The sequence below is a fragment of the Scyliorhinus canicula genome, chromosome 13, assembly GCF_902713615.1.
Source record: "Scyliorhinus canicula chromosome 13, sScyCan1.1, whole genome shotgun sequence".
Classification (NCBI taxonomy): domain Eukaryota; kingdom Metazoa; phylum Chordata; class Chondrichthyes; order Carcharhiniformes; family Scyliorhinidae; genus Scyliorhinus; species Scyliorhinus canicula.
Genome location: NC_052158.1, coordinates 81812335 through 81832402, shown reverse-complemented (window position 1 = coordinate 81832402; position 20068 = coordinate 81812335). Strand labels below are relative to the sequence as shown.

The 20068-nt window shown below is 43.7% G+C and overlaps 1 protein-coding gene across 6 annotated transcripts in view; it reads left to right on the top strand.

The window, feature by feature from the left end:
- The window catches only part of gigyf2 (GRB10 interacting GYF protein 2), a 230498-nt gene that overhangs the window by 33218 nt on the left and 177212 nt on the right, over positions 1 to 20068 (top strand). For all 6 annotated transcript variants that reach the window (XM_038816236.1, XM_038816241.1, XM_038816239.1 and 3 more), the window contains 2 exons: positions 7512 to 7607; positions 8603 to 8711. In XM_038816236.1, coding sequence (XP_038672164.1) covers positions 7512 to 7607; positions 8603 to 8711 — 205 coding nt within the window. The remainder of the gene's footprint in view (positions 1 to 7511; positions 7608 to 8602; positions 8712 to 20068) is intronic.

Below are 20068 nucleotides of genomic sequence, written 5' to 3'. Positions count from 1 at the left end.
GCGATAAATGATGACATTCTGTTAATTTTCCTAATTACCCGTTGAAACTGTATACTAAGCTTTTGTGATTCATGCAGTAAGACATCCAGATCCCTCTACATCCCAAAGCTCTGCAATCTCTCATCATTCAGTTAATATGCTTCTGTTTTATTCTACCTGGCAAAATTTCCCACTTTCCCACATGATACTCCCATTTGCCATATTTTTGCTCACTCAGGTAATCTATAGCATTTTGTCGCCTTCTTATGTCCTCCACAACTTTGTCATCAAATTTGGCAACCATCCCATCCTTCATCCAAGTCATTTCTATAAATCGTAGTCAGTCCCAGCACTGATCCCTGTGGCACACTGCTCATTACATCTTGCCAACCTGAAAAATACCCATTCATGCCTACTCTCTGCTTCCTGTTCGCCAGCTAAGCTATCCATGCCAATATGTTAACCCCATATCATGAGCTTTTTCCCCCACAATAACCTTTGATGTACTTCTTCATATACTTTCTGGAAATCTAAGTACAGTACATCCACGGGTTCTCCTTTATCTACTGCACATGTTACTTCCTCAAAGAACTTCAATAAGTTAGTTAAATGTAATTTTCCCTATCACAACTGCTTGTTGACTCTGCCTGATTACTTTTAACTTATCCAAGTTCCCTGCTATAACCCAACTTGTTGCACAATGTCAGGTCTAGAATAGCCTGCTCTCTGGTTGGCTCCAGAACATGCTGTTCGAAGAAACTATCCTGGAAACATGTGAGAACCCCTCCTAGGAACCATCAAAGACATCTGTGAATGTTCCTCAGTGAAATTTTCCACGTGCTTACTTCTATTAATTCATTCTTTTAAAATGTTTTTTTTTTAAAAGAATCAAAGGGGGATTGTGGGGAAATATTACAACCAAATTTTATTCAGGTGACTTTTTCAATCTATCTGTAGATAAAAATCCCCCATGGTTATCACCGTTCCTTTCTGACAAGCTCCCATTATTTCTTTCTTTATGCTCCACCCTACCATATGGTTATTATTGGGGGCCTCGCAGGATCTCTTATAATAAGAGACAGGGCCGGTGGTAGTTTGAGATTGAGCTTATTGCAAAACTTGGTTAGTATACTTTCAAATACAAACAAAAGAAACAAAAGACCAGCAGGGCAAAATAAACAGAACAATGGAAAGAGAACAAAGAAGAGAAAGAGCACCATGTGCACTGAGATTTTTGCCTGCATGTTCTGGTACCGCCCACCTCTCTGCCCGTAATTGGCTTACAAGTTTTGAATTGTGACTTCTGAATGGTGTTCGATACCATCACTCACTAGTTTCTAACTTACGGCTGTACACATTTGCATTCTGGATCCTGAAAGGCTGGTGTAGCATTTCACCTTTATCACCGCCAAACTGCAAATGTATAATCTGACCTTGACTCAGAACAATATAAACTTGTATTTCATCTGCAACCCAACTAATTCTTTATTTGACTTTCTCATAGTTACAATATTTTCAAAATTTGGTTTTAATATTTCCCCACATTGCCCTCCTTTGATTCTTCTAAAAAATGTAAGAAACGAATGAAACAATAAATACAAGCAAGCGGGAAAATATAGCAAAGGAGCACATTTGCAGATGCCTTTGATGGTCCCATTGTTTAGGAACATCCTTCAACACTGGAATGGGCAAGTTGATAAACTGTTGCAATTCTTTTTTTAGCGTGGCCAATCCACCTAGTCTGCACATCTTTGGGTTGTAGGGGCAAGACCCACGCAAGCAAGGGGCGAATGTGCAAATTCCACACGGACAGTGACCCAGAGCCAGGATGGAACCAGGGACCTTGGCAACGTGAGGCAGCAGGGCTAATCCACTGCGCCACCGTGCTGCCCTCAATTCTTTAAGTATAGGGAGCATGCTTATCAGGCAAGAGGGGATGACAGGTAGTTTTGAAAGGGATAATCTTAGCTGGGGCTTTGGTTAATTGATTACAGAAAAAGAAAGCAACAGATACAATAAAATGGTTAAACATGTTGGCAAATAAGGAGTGTCCTTTTAAAAGATAGAAATTTTAATAGCTTTCAGGCGACCAAGGGCCACTGTGTCCAGTTTTCCTGAAGAGTATCCAGTGGGTCTCTGCTGATCCCCATGTTCTTGTGCCAGTATTGCTGTCATGTATCCTTCTTTCTCATGGACAAGCAAGGTAAATGGCTTCCCATTGTCGGGGATTCCCAGAACTCGTGGCAAATAGAAGGCCTTTGCTAGATTAGTGAAGGCCTCTAGTCCTTCTCCCGTGAGGGCAATGGCTTCTTTGGATTTTCGCTTCCTCATTTAAAGATCATTCAATGGCTGAACCAGTTGTGTATAGGAGTCAATCCAATTTTGATCAATGTTACACAAAGTTCTTGGATAGTTGTGGGCTGTTTGGCGCCTGAATAGCTGTAGTCCTATCCTGGGTAAGTTCTCTCTTTCCTTCCGATATCTTTTGTCCCAGGTACACCAACCTCTTGTTGGGCAATTTGTGCTTTGCTAATGCTGGCTTTGTGTCCTCTCAGGTGGAGGTGGTCTAGCATGGTACATAGATCTTGTTCGTGTTGATCTTCCGTGTTGGAATGCCATCCACATACTGGATAACCATGGAATGCATGGTTGGTAACTCTCTCATGGCTTTGTCAGGCCATGTGATATACCATAGGGCTGTTGTGAAAACCCTGTGGTAGTCGTGTCCAGGTGTATTCTGGTTGTTGAATGGTAAAGGCAAGCCATGGTCGAACCTTAAGTGCCACTGGCACCGACCAAAATCCATTTGCCATATCTATTACCGAAAAACACTTATGTTCTGGCATTAGAGCATTAGAAATTGTGGAGGGGTCAGCCACCAAAGGTGCCCTTTGATCAATAAACTGGTTGGCCGTCCTGTAATTGGCGGTCGGATGCCAAGTCCCATTGGGTTTCCATGCTGGCCATACTGTTAGAGGAACTATGTGTTTTTATCACACCTTGCTCGTCTAGTTGTTGGATGACTGGCACGATGCCAGCAATAGAGGTTGGGCTGATGGGGTACTATTTGGTGCACAGTGAGTCGATCACAATAAACAATGCCGGTTCCAGCTGGAGTAGGCTGCAATCATTCTCATCTTTGACCCATATTGAGTGTTCTTCCAACTTGTCCTCCTTTAGGCTTCTGATAGTCCATGTTACCTGGCCGTCTTCAAAACGCAACGAGGAATTCAATTGAACTAGGACATCAATGCCCAGACGGGGTTGTCCCACTGGGCATACCCAGATTGGTATGGATTTCCACCCTGCCTGCATGGTTCGGAGCTTAGCTCCCATATCCTGGTCTAATTAGTTACGCCGATCCGCTAATGCTATAAAGGTTGTTTCTCTGGCCTCCCACCGGGGCAGAGTGACCTCCAGCATCTTTGCCAATCCTGACTTTAATCCAGCGACGAAGGCAGTTTTCATAGGTCCAAAAGTGCTGTCGTCCATATCGTCGGATCGTTGATTGTACATTCCCGAGTGTTCCAACCAGATAGATCTGAATCGCTCATCATACTCTAACACTTCCTCCACCGCTTTTTTGCGGCAAGCCGCGATCTTTCCCCAGCCCATGTTTGCTGGACTGAAAACCTGTAGCCAGTGCTTGATTGCAGCCCATTCTGCCCCTAATTGCTGCTCCTCACCCAGGTGTGACTCGGACCTCTTTATTTAATTTCTTCTCATCTTGCCTAGGTACCTGTACCATCAGTATCCGTTCCATGGGTGCAGATTATAAATGCCCTTTAAGTGTTCCCATATTTTCATTTCGACCTTTCATTCCAATATTTCCCGGGTCGGCTGGGACATGGTGAAAATACTGGATGTATTTAGCTTTAATTGTTTTCTTGCCATTCGGCAGTAGTTTATACTGATTTTTAAAAACCCATTTATTTCTTCAGAGGATTGAGCCATGGCGAGGATGGTTCTTCCATTGAACTTTCTCTGCTGGAGTCGCTAAAGGACTCAGACTCGGTTTCTGGACCGGCTTTGTGTAACGGTGTTTTTCGCTGTTCCGTTTCTGTGTCTTCTAGGCATGGGTTTAAATGGGACAATTTACTTGTGGGGGATCCAAGGGTGTCTCTGACCTTTTTGGTGGTTTCTGGTTCTTTGTGCAATTGCTTCTTAAGTTCTTTGATTTCGGACTTGATTTCTGTTTCTTCGGCTTCTAACTTTTTCGATGTAAGTTTTTCCTTTTTTAACTTTTCGCTTACTGCCTTCAGCTATTCTTTCGCAGCGGTCAGTGCGCGGTCATGTTGGGATTAGTTTGTAATTTTGTTTCGCTGTCGAACCTGGCCCATAACAACTAGGGACCAACAACTAGGGACCATTTGGTTCATTTCTTTGTTTCATTCCTTTTGTTTCATATGGGCTGTTTCCCCCCAGATCCTTTTGATATCTTTCATGGACCATTGTCCTTTAGAGGTACCATACATTTCCTCAATCTCTGTTTAGGTTTTGTATAAGTCAAACTGTTACTCTGTACATTCTTTTGATTGCTGAAGGATCTCGTCTATGGAAACGCCCGGCGAGGTTTGCCCACCTTTGACTCTGGTAGGCAACTGTTCTTTTTCTCTGCCATAATACCAATTATTTTTGGTTTAGACTCGAACTGTGAGGTTTTTCAGCCAAGCCCGTATATCTATCCTGTATACCTCTGAAATCCAGACGTCTGTTAGTGACTTGAGCTGACTACTATACCGGAGACGTTCGAGGTCGTTATCAAGTCTAAACAACGGCTGAGGGCATTTTTTAATGAAGAAGTGTTCTTACCTCCAGGACCTGTTTTAGGTCCGTTGTCCAGATCTTCAGTTCCTTTTTCCTTTAGCGACCCTGCTTGCAATGCCAAATTGTAGGAAATCTAATTTTTCTAGGAAGAGACTGGGTCCGGTGATAGTTGGAGAATGAGATTATTGGAAAACTTGGTTAGTACACTTTCAAATAGCAACAAAAGCCCAGCCGGACAAAAGGAGAACAACGGAAAGAGAACAAAGAAGAGAAAGAGCACCCCATGCAACAAGCTGCTTACCTGCACTTTCTGGTACCGCCCACCTCTCTTCTAATTGGCTTACAAGTTTTGAATTGTGACTTCTGAATGGTGTAATATTTCACTATTATCACCGCCAAACTACAAATGTATAATCCAACCTTGACTCCGAACAATATAAGCTTGTATTTCATCAAAACCCAACTAATTCATTATTTGACTTTCCCACAGTTACAATATTTTCAAAACTTGGTTTTAATATTTCACCACAGCCTCCCACAAGTTACTTCCGTTACCAGTTCTCATCTCTACCCACACTGTTTCCACATCCTGGTTTTCCTGAACTTGGGTCATCCCTCCCTATTGTGCGAATAGCATAATTACCTAACTAAGCCATCCTCCACCTTTTACTCGCTTCCTGTCATTCCTGAATATTCCGAACCCTTTAATATTCTGGTCCCAATCCATGACCTGCGGCCGTGTCTCTAATGGTTAACAAATTGTTGTTATTTATTTCTATGCACGCTCTCAACTCACCTGTTTTGTTTTTAATGTTTTATGCATTTGGCTTCATCCTTTAATTATTTTTATAACCTGTAGTCTAATTTGTTGATTTACTGATAGATTTATACTCTGTTCTATCCTGCCATCGTCCGTTTTGCGTTTCCCGTAATAATACCTTTCTTTTTGCCTTGTGTCTACTCCTTCATTTCCCACATCTTCCCAAATTTGATCCCTTGCCTCCACTAAGTTTAAAAACCCCTATACTGCAGGACAACCAACACAGTCACCTGGGCTCATGCTCTTTGCTGCAGAAAATGGTGTCTATATCTCTGATTATACTATCCCCTACCATCACTGCATTCCAAGTAACTCCTCCTGTTTGAATGAATAGCTTCCTGTACCATGCTGCCATGGCCAATTAGTTCATCCATCCTGCAGCTTCCACTTGCATCCAAACAAGCTGGAAAAACCTCAAAACCCATTGTATAATTGCGCGAATTGATGCTCCTGCATTTCTGCCCTCTGGGTCCCTTTACCTGCATTACCTACTGTCGGCAACCACTAGTCAAATCAGAAGGCAGTAATCTAAGTTGTGTGACTGCCTCCTGGAATAAAGTGTCCAGGTAACGTCCCCAGACGGTTGGTCTAGATAGGGTATGTGATTGACTCAGGCTTTGAGGGCCAAAGGGCCTGTGCTGTATTGTTCTTTGTTCTTGATGTGCCACACTGTCTGCAACCTGTATCCAGCTCAAGACTCTGAGCCAAAGTTCCTGCAGATGCACACATTTATTGCAGATGTGTTTCCCTGGACCACACTGGTATCCATACTGCAATCACAGCCCATCACCTGCCCTGTTATTTCCAATATGTTTGTAATTAGTAACTGTTAATTAATTAACATTTAGCTTACATCTCCCAATAGATTTTGGCACTGTCAATAAACTTTACAATACTTATAAAACAGTACTTTCAATTCTGACAAAACTTAGATTTTTTAATACCTGTTATTGATTTACCTGCTCCTGTTTCATCAACATAACAATCAAATACTGGAGGCTGAAAAAGAATAAAAGAGAAATGGCACCTCCTCCCTGCCCTTCGCCGAACTCCCCAGTCAGCACACTTTACTTCTTGCAGTAAACCTTGCGTAAAGCACATCTTTCTCCAATGCACTGAATTCCCACTTTGAACCAAATATACTCGCTCGGTCTCTGTCTCACTCATGGCAAAGTCTTCCTCCACTGAACACACGCCTGTTACTGAAGAGCAGTGATAATTCTGTGGAACATCTGAACATATGTTCTTTAGGGAGGGGATCTTACATTTTTGGAATACGTAGCATCCCTTTGGGCTTTGGGAATTAGTCAATTGGCTTGGATGCGTATATAAATAACAATTGGGGTACCAGCTTTTTTGCTTAAAACTGCAAGAAACTAAAGAAATTCTTGACCTTGATGATGCAAGTTTGCGAACAATATTAGACCAAATTTGTGCTATAGGTTGTGCTATACGTTCATCCATCTGAAGATCCCAAACTCAATCAGCACTGAAGCCTAAATTCTTTCTTCCCCCTCACCCCTATTTTGCAGTTCATTTACATGCATTCCACGATCCAGTTATCTGGTGAGTTGCTTAAGAATTTGGGTTAGATTTGGAATAATGAACTTGTTCGCATTCTTCCCAAGCTGCTAATTGGCTAGTCGAAGCAACTACAAATATGTGCAGTGTTTTAAAATTTGTTTTATGAATGTATTATAATCAAAGCCCTATGTAGAATAATAATACTAAATCACTACCTAATTTGAGACATTGCAAAAGTTCTGATTCTCTGTTAGTCTAGTTTTAACCTTCACTTTTTAAAATCTGTGGATTGATGCAAAATAAGTAACTGCTGGCTGAACTCTTTTGTTTTGCCTGCAATCCTTTGTACAAGACAGACATTTCAAGAGTACTGTTACTAATCCACTCTGTTTGACCACTTGAATTCTGTTTTGTAATCTAGATTCCAGTAGATCTAACTGATAAGGAGTTTCTTCCTATTTTACAAGAGGAGCCCCTGCTACCTTTAGCACTTGTACCTTTTACAGAAGAAGAGCAGGTGAGTGACGGTAATGGTGTTACAAATGCATATCTTGTTTTAAAGGGAAGGGAATTTATTTTTGTATTCCCCTGTTCAACTTTGCAGTTTTGCAAACACTTTACAAAGTTCATAGAACTTCTAAAGATAGTGTACAGTTAATTTAGCTGCTCCAGTATTACTCTGTTTATCCTGGATTATCACTCACCTAATAAAGGAGCTATGCTCCGAAAGCTGGTGATTTCAAATAAACGTATTGGACTTTAACCTGGTGTTGTAAGACTTCTTACTGTATCCTGGACATTGTTAGTTACCCAAATATTAAGTAACCTGTTGGGTCTGTTTATATAAATGAACAGAATGGAAGAAAGATGATTGATGAGAACAAAGCTGCATATTGCAAAGGTGCTTCTAGAAACCTGGTGGACCTACTTAGAGTGTAGAAGTAAATTGTTTCTCAAATATATTGTTACTATTACTTTTGTGGTCATTTCAGTTAAAATAACCAAGTGACGAGGCAGAAATCAGAATCTGTAAATTAATTTCCTCCCTAACCCCATAACTGTTTGAATGTTGGATGTCACATCAGTTTGTAACCTTGTCAAAAGTATGTTCAGCGCATTTACAGTGAATTGTATCTCATGCTTCTGTAAAAGTGCGCAGAAATTGACATCCAGAATTAATCTACATTTGTTGAATGCAGTTTGAGAAAAAAAAAAGATTTCTTGGGAATTGTCTCAGGTTTATTTCACCTGGATTAATTATAGCTTTAGGTAGTGATTGTGTCACTGATCGGAATTAAAATCTGTTCTTTAGTTAATGGAATATGAACGACTGAGTTACTAGTCGTAGAAACTTTGTAACTTGGCATACTGGTTAGGACATTTCTTAGGTGAATAAGACTCAGCAAAAGTAATAAACTTGTAGTTTTTCGGATGTAGTTTCTACATTTTATTGTTTTCATGATTGCTGTGTAATTAACTGGTTTACTTTTATTCCTTGTTTAAACCCATCAGAGAAATTTTTCTATGTCTGTAAATAGTACAGCTGTCCTAAGATTAATGGGACGAGGTGGAGGAACAGTGGTTGGGGTGCCAAGAGGTAGAAGTTCCTCAAGAGGTCGAGGTAAGCATAAAATGTCCTATATTTGGGTGTGTCACTTGATGGACTCAACAATTTAAAAAGATCAATGCCAGTGTGTAATAGAAGTGCTGACAATAATAATCAGAACTGTAAGATTCATATTCAACTTGAAGCATTTACTATCCAGAGTTGCTGTCATTCAATATGTCCAGCACTTTAGATGCCGGAAATCTGAAATAGAAACAGCATTTTGCTTTAATTTAGTTGCTTTAGTGAGTGGTAATGATTTCAGTAAGAAAGGAATTGACCACAAGTTTGTTTCCATTAAAAGCCTTTGGGTGTAATGTAAAACTTTTTTTGTTTTTCTACTTTGATACCCAGTATTGACATCAAATACTCCTAGGTGAGGTACAGCATGGGCCAGATGCAAAGTAAAGGATCATGTACGAAATATATATAAGAACATAAGAACTAGGAGCAGGAGTAGGCCAAATGGCCCCTCGAGCCTGCTCCGCCATTCAATGAGATCATGGCTGATCTTTTGTGGACTCAGCTCCACTTTCCGGCCCGAACACCGTAACCCTTAATCCCTTTATTCTTCAAAAAACTATCTATCTTTACCTTAAAAACATGTAATGAAGGAGCCTCAACTGCTTCACTGGGCAAGGAATTCTATAGATTCACAACCCTTTGGGTGAAGAAGTTCCTCCTAAACTCAGTCCTAAATCTACTTCCCCTTATTTTGAGGCTTTGTCCCCTAGTTCTGCTTTCACTCGCCAGTGGAAACAACCTGCCCGCATCTATCCTATCTATTCCCTTCATAATTTTAAATGTTTCTATAAGATCCCCCCTCACCCTTCTAAATTCCAACGAGTACAGTCCCAGTCTACTCAACCTCTCCTCATAATCCAACCCCTTCAGCTCTGGGATTAACCTAGTGAATCTCCTCTGCACACCCTCCAGTGCCAGTACGTCCTTTCTCAAGTAAGGAGCCCAAAACTGAACACAATACTCCAGGTGTGGCCTCACTAACACCTTATACAATTGCAACATAACCTCCCTAGTCTTAAACTCCATCCCTCTAGCAATGAAGGACAAAATTCCATTCGCCTTCTTAATCACCTGTTGCACCTGTAAACCAACCTTCTGTGACTCATGCACTAGCACACCCAAGTCTCTCTGCACAGCGGCATGCTTTAATATTTTATTGTTTAAATAATAATCCCGTTTGCTGTTATTCCTACCAAAATGGATAACCTCACATTTGTCAACATTGTATTCCATCTGCCAGACCCTAGCCCATTCACTTAACCTATCCAAATCCCTCTGCAGACATCCAGTATCCTCTGCACTTTTCGCTTTACCACTCATCTTAGTGTCATCTGTAAACTTGGACACATTGCCCTTGGTCCCCAACTCCAAATCATCTGTGTAAATTGTGAACAATTGTGGGCCCAACACCGATACCTGAGGGACACCACTAGCTACTGATTGCCAACCAGAGAAACACCCATTAATCCCCACTCTTTGCTTTCTATTAATTAACCAATCCTCTATCCATACATCTTTATCTTATGCAGCAACCTTTTGTGTGGCACCTTGTCAAAGGCTTTCTGGAAATCCAGATATACCACATCCATTGGCTCCCCGTTATCTACTGCACTGGTAATGTCCTCAAAAATTCCACTAAATTAGTTAGGCATGACCTGCCCTTTATGAACCCATGCTGCGTCTGCCCAATGGGACAATTTCTATCCAGATGCCTCGCTATTTCTTCCTTGATGATAGATTCCAGCATCTTCCCTACTTCCGAAGTTAAGCTCACTGGCCTATAATTTCCTGCTTTCTGCCTACCTCCTTTCTTAAACAGTGGTGTCACGTTTGCTAATTTCCAATCCACCGGGACCACCCCAGAGTCTAGTGAATTTCGGTAAATTATCACTAGTGCATCTGCAATTTCCCTAGCCATCTCTTTTAGCACTCTGGGATGCATTCCATCAGGGCCAGGAGGCTTGTCTACTTTTAGCCCCATTAGCTTGCCCATCACTACCTCCTTAGTGATAACAATCCTCTCAAGGTCCTCACCTGTCATAGCCTCATTTCTATCAGTCGCTGGCATGTTATTTGTGTCTTCCACTGTGAAGACCGACCCAAAAAACCTGTTCAGTTCCGCAGCCATTTCCTCATTTCCCATTATTAAAACTCCCTTCTCATCCTCTAAAGGACCAATATTTACCTTAGCCACTCTTTTTTGTTTTATATATTTGTAAAAACTTTTAAAATATATTTGTAAAAACTTTGTATGGGCCAGGACTATAAGAGGTAGACATTTTATTTCCTGCTGAGTGGTATTTATTCTAATGTGAACAAGCAGGCAAATCTGGACTACTTTCCTATGAATTAAAAAAATGATGTGAGAAAGCACATGGAAAAGCATTTTACATGAGTAGTTAGAATTTAGAATGTTCTGCTTAGTAGGGTGGTGGATACAGAAAATAGATTGCAAGGATATGGGGGGGAAACGTGGGAGTAATTGCATCTCCATAAGAGCTGTGTATTTTCGATAGGCTGAATAGCCTCTTTCTGTACTGTACCATTCTTTATTTCTTAACCGCCCATGGTATCTCATTGTCAGATTATTCTGAACCATCAGCTGCAGAAATAAAAACCTGAGGGTACTACACTGATCCACCAAAATTGCACAAGTATAAAATAAGACATAACCAAGTCCTTCACAGATGACAGGTCCTAATAACCAGTACGCCCATGGTAGCACAGTGGTTAGCACTGTTGCTTCATGGTGCCAGGGACCCGGGTTCAATTTCCGGCTTGGGTCACTGTCTGTGCTGAGTCTGCACGTTCTCCCTGTATCTGCGTCGGTGTGTCCACCAGGTGCTACGGTTTCCTCCCACAAATCCTGAAAGACGTGCTGTTGGGTGAATTGGACATTCTGAATTCTCCCTCAGTGAATCCGAACAGGCGTCGGAGTGTGGCGACTGGGGGATTTTCACAGTAACTTCATTGTAGTCTTAATGTAAGTCTACTTGAGATACTAATAAATATTATTCTTATAGTAATTATTATTCATGGAATAAATACATTACTTCTCATTCAAGAATTCAACAAATGTCTTGTGCAGCATAGTCATTACTTCTTCCTAAGAACTCTTCAACGAAGTAGGCCTGGACATTGTGGTGGTAATGATGGCGAAATTGTTTGTGATCATTACTGCACTGAAACTAACAGCAATTTGGAAATCTACATCTAGAATAAAGTGGAAATCCATAAATTCTTGTCCATTTTCTATGCATGTCCGGAGATTGTGAAGTTGGCAGTCAGCACCTGGAGTGCAATATCTAGGCAGTAAGTAAATTACTGACACTTTTATACTGTTAGGCTGTAAAGGCTGTAAAAACCCTTGAAAGAGCTGCACTTTGTTGAATGAAACTCTAAGTACAATTTACCAGCTGTTCATGCCGGCGGGATAATCCGGTCCCACCGGTGTATGATTTTCCAGTCGACGTGAGGTGCAGTCAACAGGGAGTTGCGTTGACGAGAGGCGGGACGAGAAAATCCCGCTGGCGGGCCGCCTCCGCCACCAAAAAACGCACGTTGAGTTGGTCAGTAAATCCTGCCCCACATCTACAGGTTTTTCTTTATCTACTTGGCTTGTTAATTCCTCAAAAAACTTGAATAAATTAGTTTAAACACAATTTCCTTTTCATGATGCCATGCTTAATCAAATTATGATATTCCAAGTATCCTGCTATAACTTAATAATGGATTCTAACATCTTTCCATAGGCTATCTGACCTATAGTTTCCTGAATTTTGTCTCCTTCCACCATCCTTCTGGAAGAAAGTGTTCTTTCAGCTCTTTTGAAATCCACTAGATTCCTTCTAGAATTTAAGGAATTTTGGAAAATTACAACCAATGCAATTGCTACATTTACAGCCACTTCCTTAAAGACCCTAGGTTGCAGGCCGTCTGACCCTGGAGACTTGTCAGCCGTTGATTCTAAGCATTTCCCCAGGTGATGGTTGTTATTTAAGTTCCTCCCTTCCATCACTGCTGAAGTGGTCATCCATGACTTTTATGCCTTGAGATTTGACCTCCCATACTTGAATGGCTTTCCACATTCTAAACATCGTAAACATAAAACTCACCCAAAATTCTGCCCATGCTGTAATTCTCACAAAATATAATCTAAAATACATGCAATCTCACCAAGAGCCCTATTAATTGTAAACTCACTGACCGACATTGACTTCCGGTTTAGAGATAGAGATAGAGAAATACAGCACAGAACAGGCCCTTCGGCCCACGATGTTGCGCCGAACTTTTGTTCTAGGTTAATCATAGAATTTTGGACAATTTTTCATGGCCAATCCACCCAACCTGCACATCTTTGGACTGTGGGAGGAAACCGAAGGAAACCCACGCACACACGTGGAGGATGTGCAGACTCCACACAGACAGTGACCCAAGTCGAAATCAAACTTGGGACCCTGGAGCTGTGAAGCAATTGTGCTATCCACAATGCTACCGTGCTGCCCTTAACAAGTTAACCTACACTCCATTATTCTACCCTAATCCATGTACCTATCCAATAGCCGCTTAAAGGTCCCTAACGTTTCCGACTCAACTACTTCCACAGGCAGTGCATTCCATGCCCCCACTACTCTCTGGGTAAAGAACCTACCTCTGACATCCCCTCTATATCTTCCACCATTTATCTTAAATTTATGTCCCCTTGTAATGGTGTGTTCCACCCGGGGAAAAAGTCTGTCTACTCTATCTATTCCCCTGATCATCTTAAACCTCTATCAAGTCGCCCCTCATCCTTCTCCGTTCTAATGAGAAAAGGCCTAGCACCCTCAACCTTTCCTCGTATGACCTCCTCTCCATTCCGGGCAACATCCTGGTAAATCTCATTTGCACCTTTTCCAAAGCTTCCACATCCTTCCTAAAATGAGGCAACCAGAACTGCACACAGTACTCCAAATGTGGCCTGGCTAAGGTTTTGTACAGCTGCATCATCACCTCACGGCTCTTAAATTCAATCCCTCTGCTAATGAACGCTAGCACACCATAGGCCTTCTTCACAGCTCTATCCACTTGAGTGGCAACTTTCAAAGATCTATGAACATAGACCCCAAGATCTCTCGGCTCCTCCACATTGCCAAGAACCCTACCGTTAACCCTGTATTCCGCATTCATATTTGTCCTTCCAAAATGGACAACCTCACACTTAACATAGAACATAGAACAGTACAGCACAGAACAGGCCCTTCGGCCCTCGATGTTGTGCCGAGCAATGATCACCCTACTTAAACCCACGTAACCCGTATACCCGTAACCCAACAATCCCCCCATTAACCTTACACTACGGGCAATTTAGCATGGCCAATCCACCTAACCCGCACATCTTTGGACTGTGGGAGGAAACCGGAGCACCCGGAGGAAACCCACGCACACACGGGGAGGACGTGCAGACTCCACACAGACAGTGACCCAGCCGGGAATCGAACCTGGGACCCTGGAGCTGTGAAGCATTGATGCTAACCACCATGCTACCGTGAGGCCCCTTGTCAGGGTTAAACTCCATCATCCACTTCTCAGCCCAGCTCTGCATTCTATCTATGTCTCTTTGAAGCCGACAACAGCCCTCCTCACTATCCACAACTCCCCCAATCTTCGTATCATCTACAAATTTACTGACCCACCCTTCAACTCCCTCATCCAAGTCGTTAATGAAAATCACAAACAGCAGAGGACCCAGAACTGATCCCTGCGGTACGCCACTGATAACTGGGCTCCAGGCTGAATATTTGCCATCCACCACCACTCTCTGTCTTCTATCGGTTAGCCAGTTTGTTATCCATCTGGCCAAATTTCCCACTATCCCATGCCTCCTTACTTTCTGCACAAGCCTACAATGGGGAACCTTATCAAATGCCTGACTAAAATCCATGTACACTACATCCACTGCTTTACCTTCATCCACATGCTTTGTCACCTCCTCAAAGAAGTCAATAAGACTTGTAAGGCAAGACCTACGCCTCACAAATCCGTGCTGACTATCCCTAATCAAGCAGTGCCTTTCCAGATGCTCAGAAATCCTATCCCTCAGTACCCTTTCCATTACTTTGCCTACCACCGAAGTAAGACTAACTGGCCTGTAATTCCAAGGGTTATCCCTATTCCCTTTTTTGAACAGGGGCACGACATTCGCCACTCTCCAATCCTCTGGTGCCACCCCTGTTGACAGCGAGGACGAAAAGATCATTGCCAATGGCTCTGCAATTTCATTTCTTGTTTCCCATAGAATCCTTGGATATATCCCGTCAGGCCCAGGGGACTTGTCTATCCTCAGGTTTTTCAAAATGCGCAACACATCATCCGTCCTGACAAGTATCTCCTCGAGCTTATCAGTCTGTTTCACACTGTCCTCTCCAACAATATGGCCCCTCTCCTTTGTAAATACTGAAGAAAAATACTTGTTCAAGACCTCTCCTATCTCTTCAGACTCAATACACAATCTCCCGCTACTGTCCTTAATCGGACCTACCCTCGCTCTAGTCATTCTCATATTTCTCACATATGTGTAAAAGGCCTTGGGGTTTTCCTTGATCCTACCTGCCAAAGGTTTTTCCTGCCCTCTCTTAGCTCTCCTAATCCCTTTCTTCAGTTCCCTCCTGGCTAACTTGTATCCCTCCAGCGCCCTGTCTGAACCTTGTTTCTTCAGCCTTACATAAGTCTCCTTCTTCCTCTTAACAAGACATTCAACCTCTCTTGTCAACCATGGTTCCCTCACTCGACCATATTCCCTGCCTGACAGGGACATACATATCAAAGACACGCAGTACCTGTTCCTTGAACAAGTTCCACATTTCACTTGTGTCCTTCCCTGACAGCCTATGTTCCCAACTTCTGCACTTCAATTCTTGTCTGACAGCATTGTATTTACCCTTCCCCCAATTATAAACCTTGCCCTGTTGCACGCACCTATCCCTCTCCATAACTAAAGTGAAAGTCACAGAATTATGGTCACTACCTCCAAAATGCTCCCCCACTAACAAATCTATTACCTGCCCTGGTTCATTACCAAGTACTAAATCCAATATGGCGTCTCCTCTGGTCGGACAATCTACATACTGTGTTAGAAAAGCTTCCTGGACACACTGCACAAACACTACCCCATCCAAACTATTTTATCTAAAGAGTTTCCACTCAATGTTTGGGAAGTTGAAGTCACCCATGACTACTACCCTGTGACTTCTGCACCTTTCCAAAATCTGTTTCCCAATCTGTTCCTCCACATCTCTGCTGCTATTGGGGGGCCTATAGAAAACTCCCAACAAGGTGACTGCTCCTTTCCTATTTCTAACTTCAACCCATATTACCTCAGTAGGCAGATCCCCCTCGAACTGCCTTTCTGCAGCTGTTATACTATCTCTAATTAACAATGCCACCCCCCCCCCCCCCCCACCTCTTTTACCATCCTCCCTAATCTTGTTGAAACATCTATAACCAGGGACCTCCAACAACCATTTCTGCCCCTCTTCTATCCAAGTTTCCGTGATGGCCACCACATCGTAGTCCCAAGTACCAATCCATGCCTTAAGTTCACCCACCTTATTCCTGATGCTTCTTGCATTAAAGTATACACACTTCAACCCATCTCCTTGCCTGCAAGTACTCTCCTTTGTCAGTGTTACCTTCCCCACTGCATCACTACGTGCTTTGGCGTCCTGAGCAACATTTCAATTTTTAAAAGATTGTTGAAAGTTCTTCCTCACTCTCAGTGTAACCTCTTTCAGCCCTAAACTTGAGATATCAGCATTCCTCCAACTCTGACCACTTGAGCATGTTGATTTTGATCAGTCCATCGTTGGTGGACTTAACATCAGGAATTCTCTAATCCTCTTATCTTTTCCTCCTTAATAATGCTTCTGAAAACTTGCTTTTTTGATCAGTTTTGGACCATCTGTCCTAATATCTTATTTCCATGTGGCTCCTGTCAGTTTTTTTTATGGTGCTCCTGTGAAGTGCCTTGGTATGTTGGTATGTTTTTAAAAAAATTTAGAGTACCCAATTCATTTTTCCCAATTAAGGGGCAATTTAGCGTGGCCAATTCATCCACCCTGCACATCTTTTGGGTTGTGGGGGTGAAACCCACGTAAACATGGGGAGAATGTGCAAGCTCCACACGGACAGTGACCCAGAGCCGGGATGGAACCTGGGACCTCAGCACCGTGAGGCAGCAGCACTAACCACTGCACCACCGTACTGCCCCGTTATTGTTATGTTAAAGGATTGTATAAGTCCAAGTTGCAGGTAGTGGTTCCCCTCTACCTATATGAACAAAATATCTGTTTTATTTCTGGTTCTTGCTGCTGTAATCTCATACATTGTTAATTTAGCGCCTCTTGAATTTAATTTCTGAATCACACTGCAGTCTGAATCATGATTAAAATGGGCAGCTGCTTATATGAGCTAAAAGGTGACAACCATCATCAGTTTGTATAAACGCACAGTAAAGGTGCAGATTAAAGTGTCTGAAGTGTTGTTTATTTTGGACAGAAACGGCTGCTTATTCACCAGGATTCCTTGATCATAGTCTTGATTCTAAACAGGATTTAAAATATAAAAGCTGCTGATTTTTGTCGGTCAAATTTACTTTTTTTAATACACTGAGATACCATTCAAGAAAATCAAAATCTTGCATGTGCCATAATGCTGCCAATTTTTAAAAAGGGGTAATACGTGAAATGCTCTTCAAAAAAAAAAAATCCAATCGTTTCTGAAATTTATCTTACATTCTGAATGCGTGTGTAAAAAATGAATGTGTTCATTTCTGCCATAAACTTAATGTAGTTGATCTGCATCCTGTCTGCAAAAATGATGAATAGAACGTGAAGCAGGGGAGTATGAGGATTAAATGGATTAAAATGATTTTTAATTAATATTGCTGAATAATACTCATTATTGTGTGTAGCAGGCATATTTAGTTAGTATGATTAAGGCTATGTTGATATTTTTTAAAAAAAATTTTATTCAAATTTTTCAACAAATTTTCTCCCAACGGTTAAAGTAAAAAAAGGTGTAAAACTAAACAGAAACAGAAATCCCCCCCAATACAGAGTAATAAATTAGTAACTAATAACAATACAAGAAAGAAAAAAAAAAATAGCAAACACACCGTTGCAAAAACAAACCCCCTTAACAAATCCCCCCCCCAAGCTGGTTGCTGCTGAGACTGACCACCCTCTACCACTCCGCCAGGAAATCGAGAAAAGGCTGCCACCGTCGGAAGAACCCTTGTACCGACCCCCTCAGGGCAAACTTAATCTTTTCCAGCCTGATGAACCCGGCTATGTCATTGATCCAGGCCTCCGGGCTCGGGGGCTTCGCGTCACTCCACTGGAAGAGAATCCTACACCGGGCTACTAGAGACGCAAAGGCCAGGGTACCGGCCTCTCTTGCCTCCTGGCTCCGATGCTACCCCAAAGATCGCGAGCCCCCAGCCTGGTTCCACCGTGGAACCGACCACCTTGAACAAGGTCTCCGCCACTCCCTTCCACCCCTCCAACGCCGGACATGCCCAAAACATGTGGGTGTGGTACGCTGGGCCTCCCGAACACCTCCCACACCTGTTCTCCCCCCCCCCCCCCCCCCCCCCCCCCCCCCCCCTCAAGAACCGGCTCATCCTGGCCCCAGTCATGTGCGCCCCATGCAGCACCTTCAGCTGAATTAAGCTGAGCCATGCGCATGAAGAGGACGAGTTCACCCTCCCCAGGGCATCCGCCCACGTCCCATCGTCAATCTCTTCTCCTAGCTCCTCCTCCCACTTCGCTTTCAGCTCCTCCACCAAGGCCTCTCTTCCTGCATCATCTGATAAATCGCCGAGATCCTCCCCTCACCGACCCATGTCCCCGAGAGCACCCTATTCTGCACCCCCCTAGGCGGCAGCAGCGGGAACTCCGCCACCTGCCGCTTAACAAGCGCCCTAATCTGCATATACCTGAAAACATTCCCAGGGGGGAGGCCCCACTTCCCCTCCAACTCCTTTAAAGTCGCAAACTTCCCATCGATGAAATGGTCCCCCATCCGCCTGATGCCTGCCCTATGCCAACTCAAAAAACCACCATCCATTCTCCCTGGTGCAAACTGGTGATTGCCCCATATCGGGTCCCACACTGAGGCCTTCACTTCCCCCCCCGTGCCGCCTCCACTGCCCCCACATTTTGAGGGATGCCACCACCACCGGACTCGTGGAATATCTTGCCGGGGGGAGCGGAAGCGGGGCCGTCACCAATGCCCCCAAACTCGTACCCACACAGGATGCAACCTCCAGCCTCTTCCATGTGGCACCCTCCCCCTCCATCACCCACCTGCGAATCATTGCCACATTCGCAGCCCAGTAATACCCACACAGGTTGGGCAGCGCCAAACCGCCTGCCTCCCTTCTTCGCTCCAGGTATACCCTCCTTACTCTCGGGGCCTTCCGCGACCACACAAACCCCAGAATACTCTTATTCGCCCTTTTGAAAAAAGCCTTCGGAATCAATATGGGGAGGCACTGGAAAAGAAACAAAAACCTCGGGTACACTGCCATTTTAACCGACTGGACCCTGCCCGCCAACGAAAGCGGCAGCGCGTCCCATCTCCTGAACTCTTCCTCCATCTGTTCCACCAGCTTCGAAAAGTTAAGCCTGTGCAGGGCTCCCCAGTTCCTAGCTATCTGGACCCCAAGATATCTAAAGCTCCTCTCCGCCCTCTTCAACGGGAGCTCCCCTATCCCTCTCCTGGTCCCCCAGGTGCAACACAAACAGCTCACTTTTCCCCACATTGAGCTTGTGGCCCGAAAAGTCCCTAAACTCCCCAAGTATCTTCCACACCTCTGGCATCCCCCCAGCCGGATCCGCGACGTACAACAGTAAATCGTCTGCGTACAATGACAACCGGTGCTCCTCTCTCCCCCGCAAAATCCCCCTCCAGTTCTTCGAATCCCTCAGCGCCGCGGCCAAGGGCTCAATCGCCAACGCGAAGAGCAGGGGAGACAAGGGGCACCCTTGCCCCTGCCTTGTCCCCCGGGAAAGCCGGAAGTCCTCCAACCTCCTCCCGTTCGTCACCACACTCGCCACCGGGGAGCTGTACAGCAATCTCACCCAGCTGATGAATCCCTCACCAAACCCAAACCTCCTCAGCACTTCCCACAGGTAACTCCACTCCACCCTGTCAAAAGCTTTCTCCGCATCCATCGATGCTGCTATTTCCGCCTCCCCAGCCACCGGCACCATCATCGTAACATTAAGAAGCCGCCGTACGTTGACATTCAGCTGCCTCCCCTTCACAAACCCCGTTTGGTCATCATGGATAACCATCGGGACCAC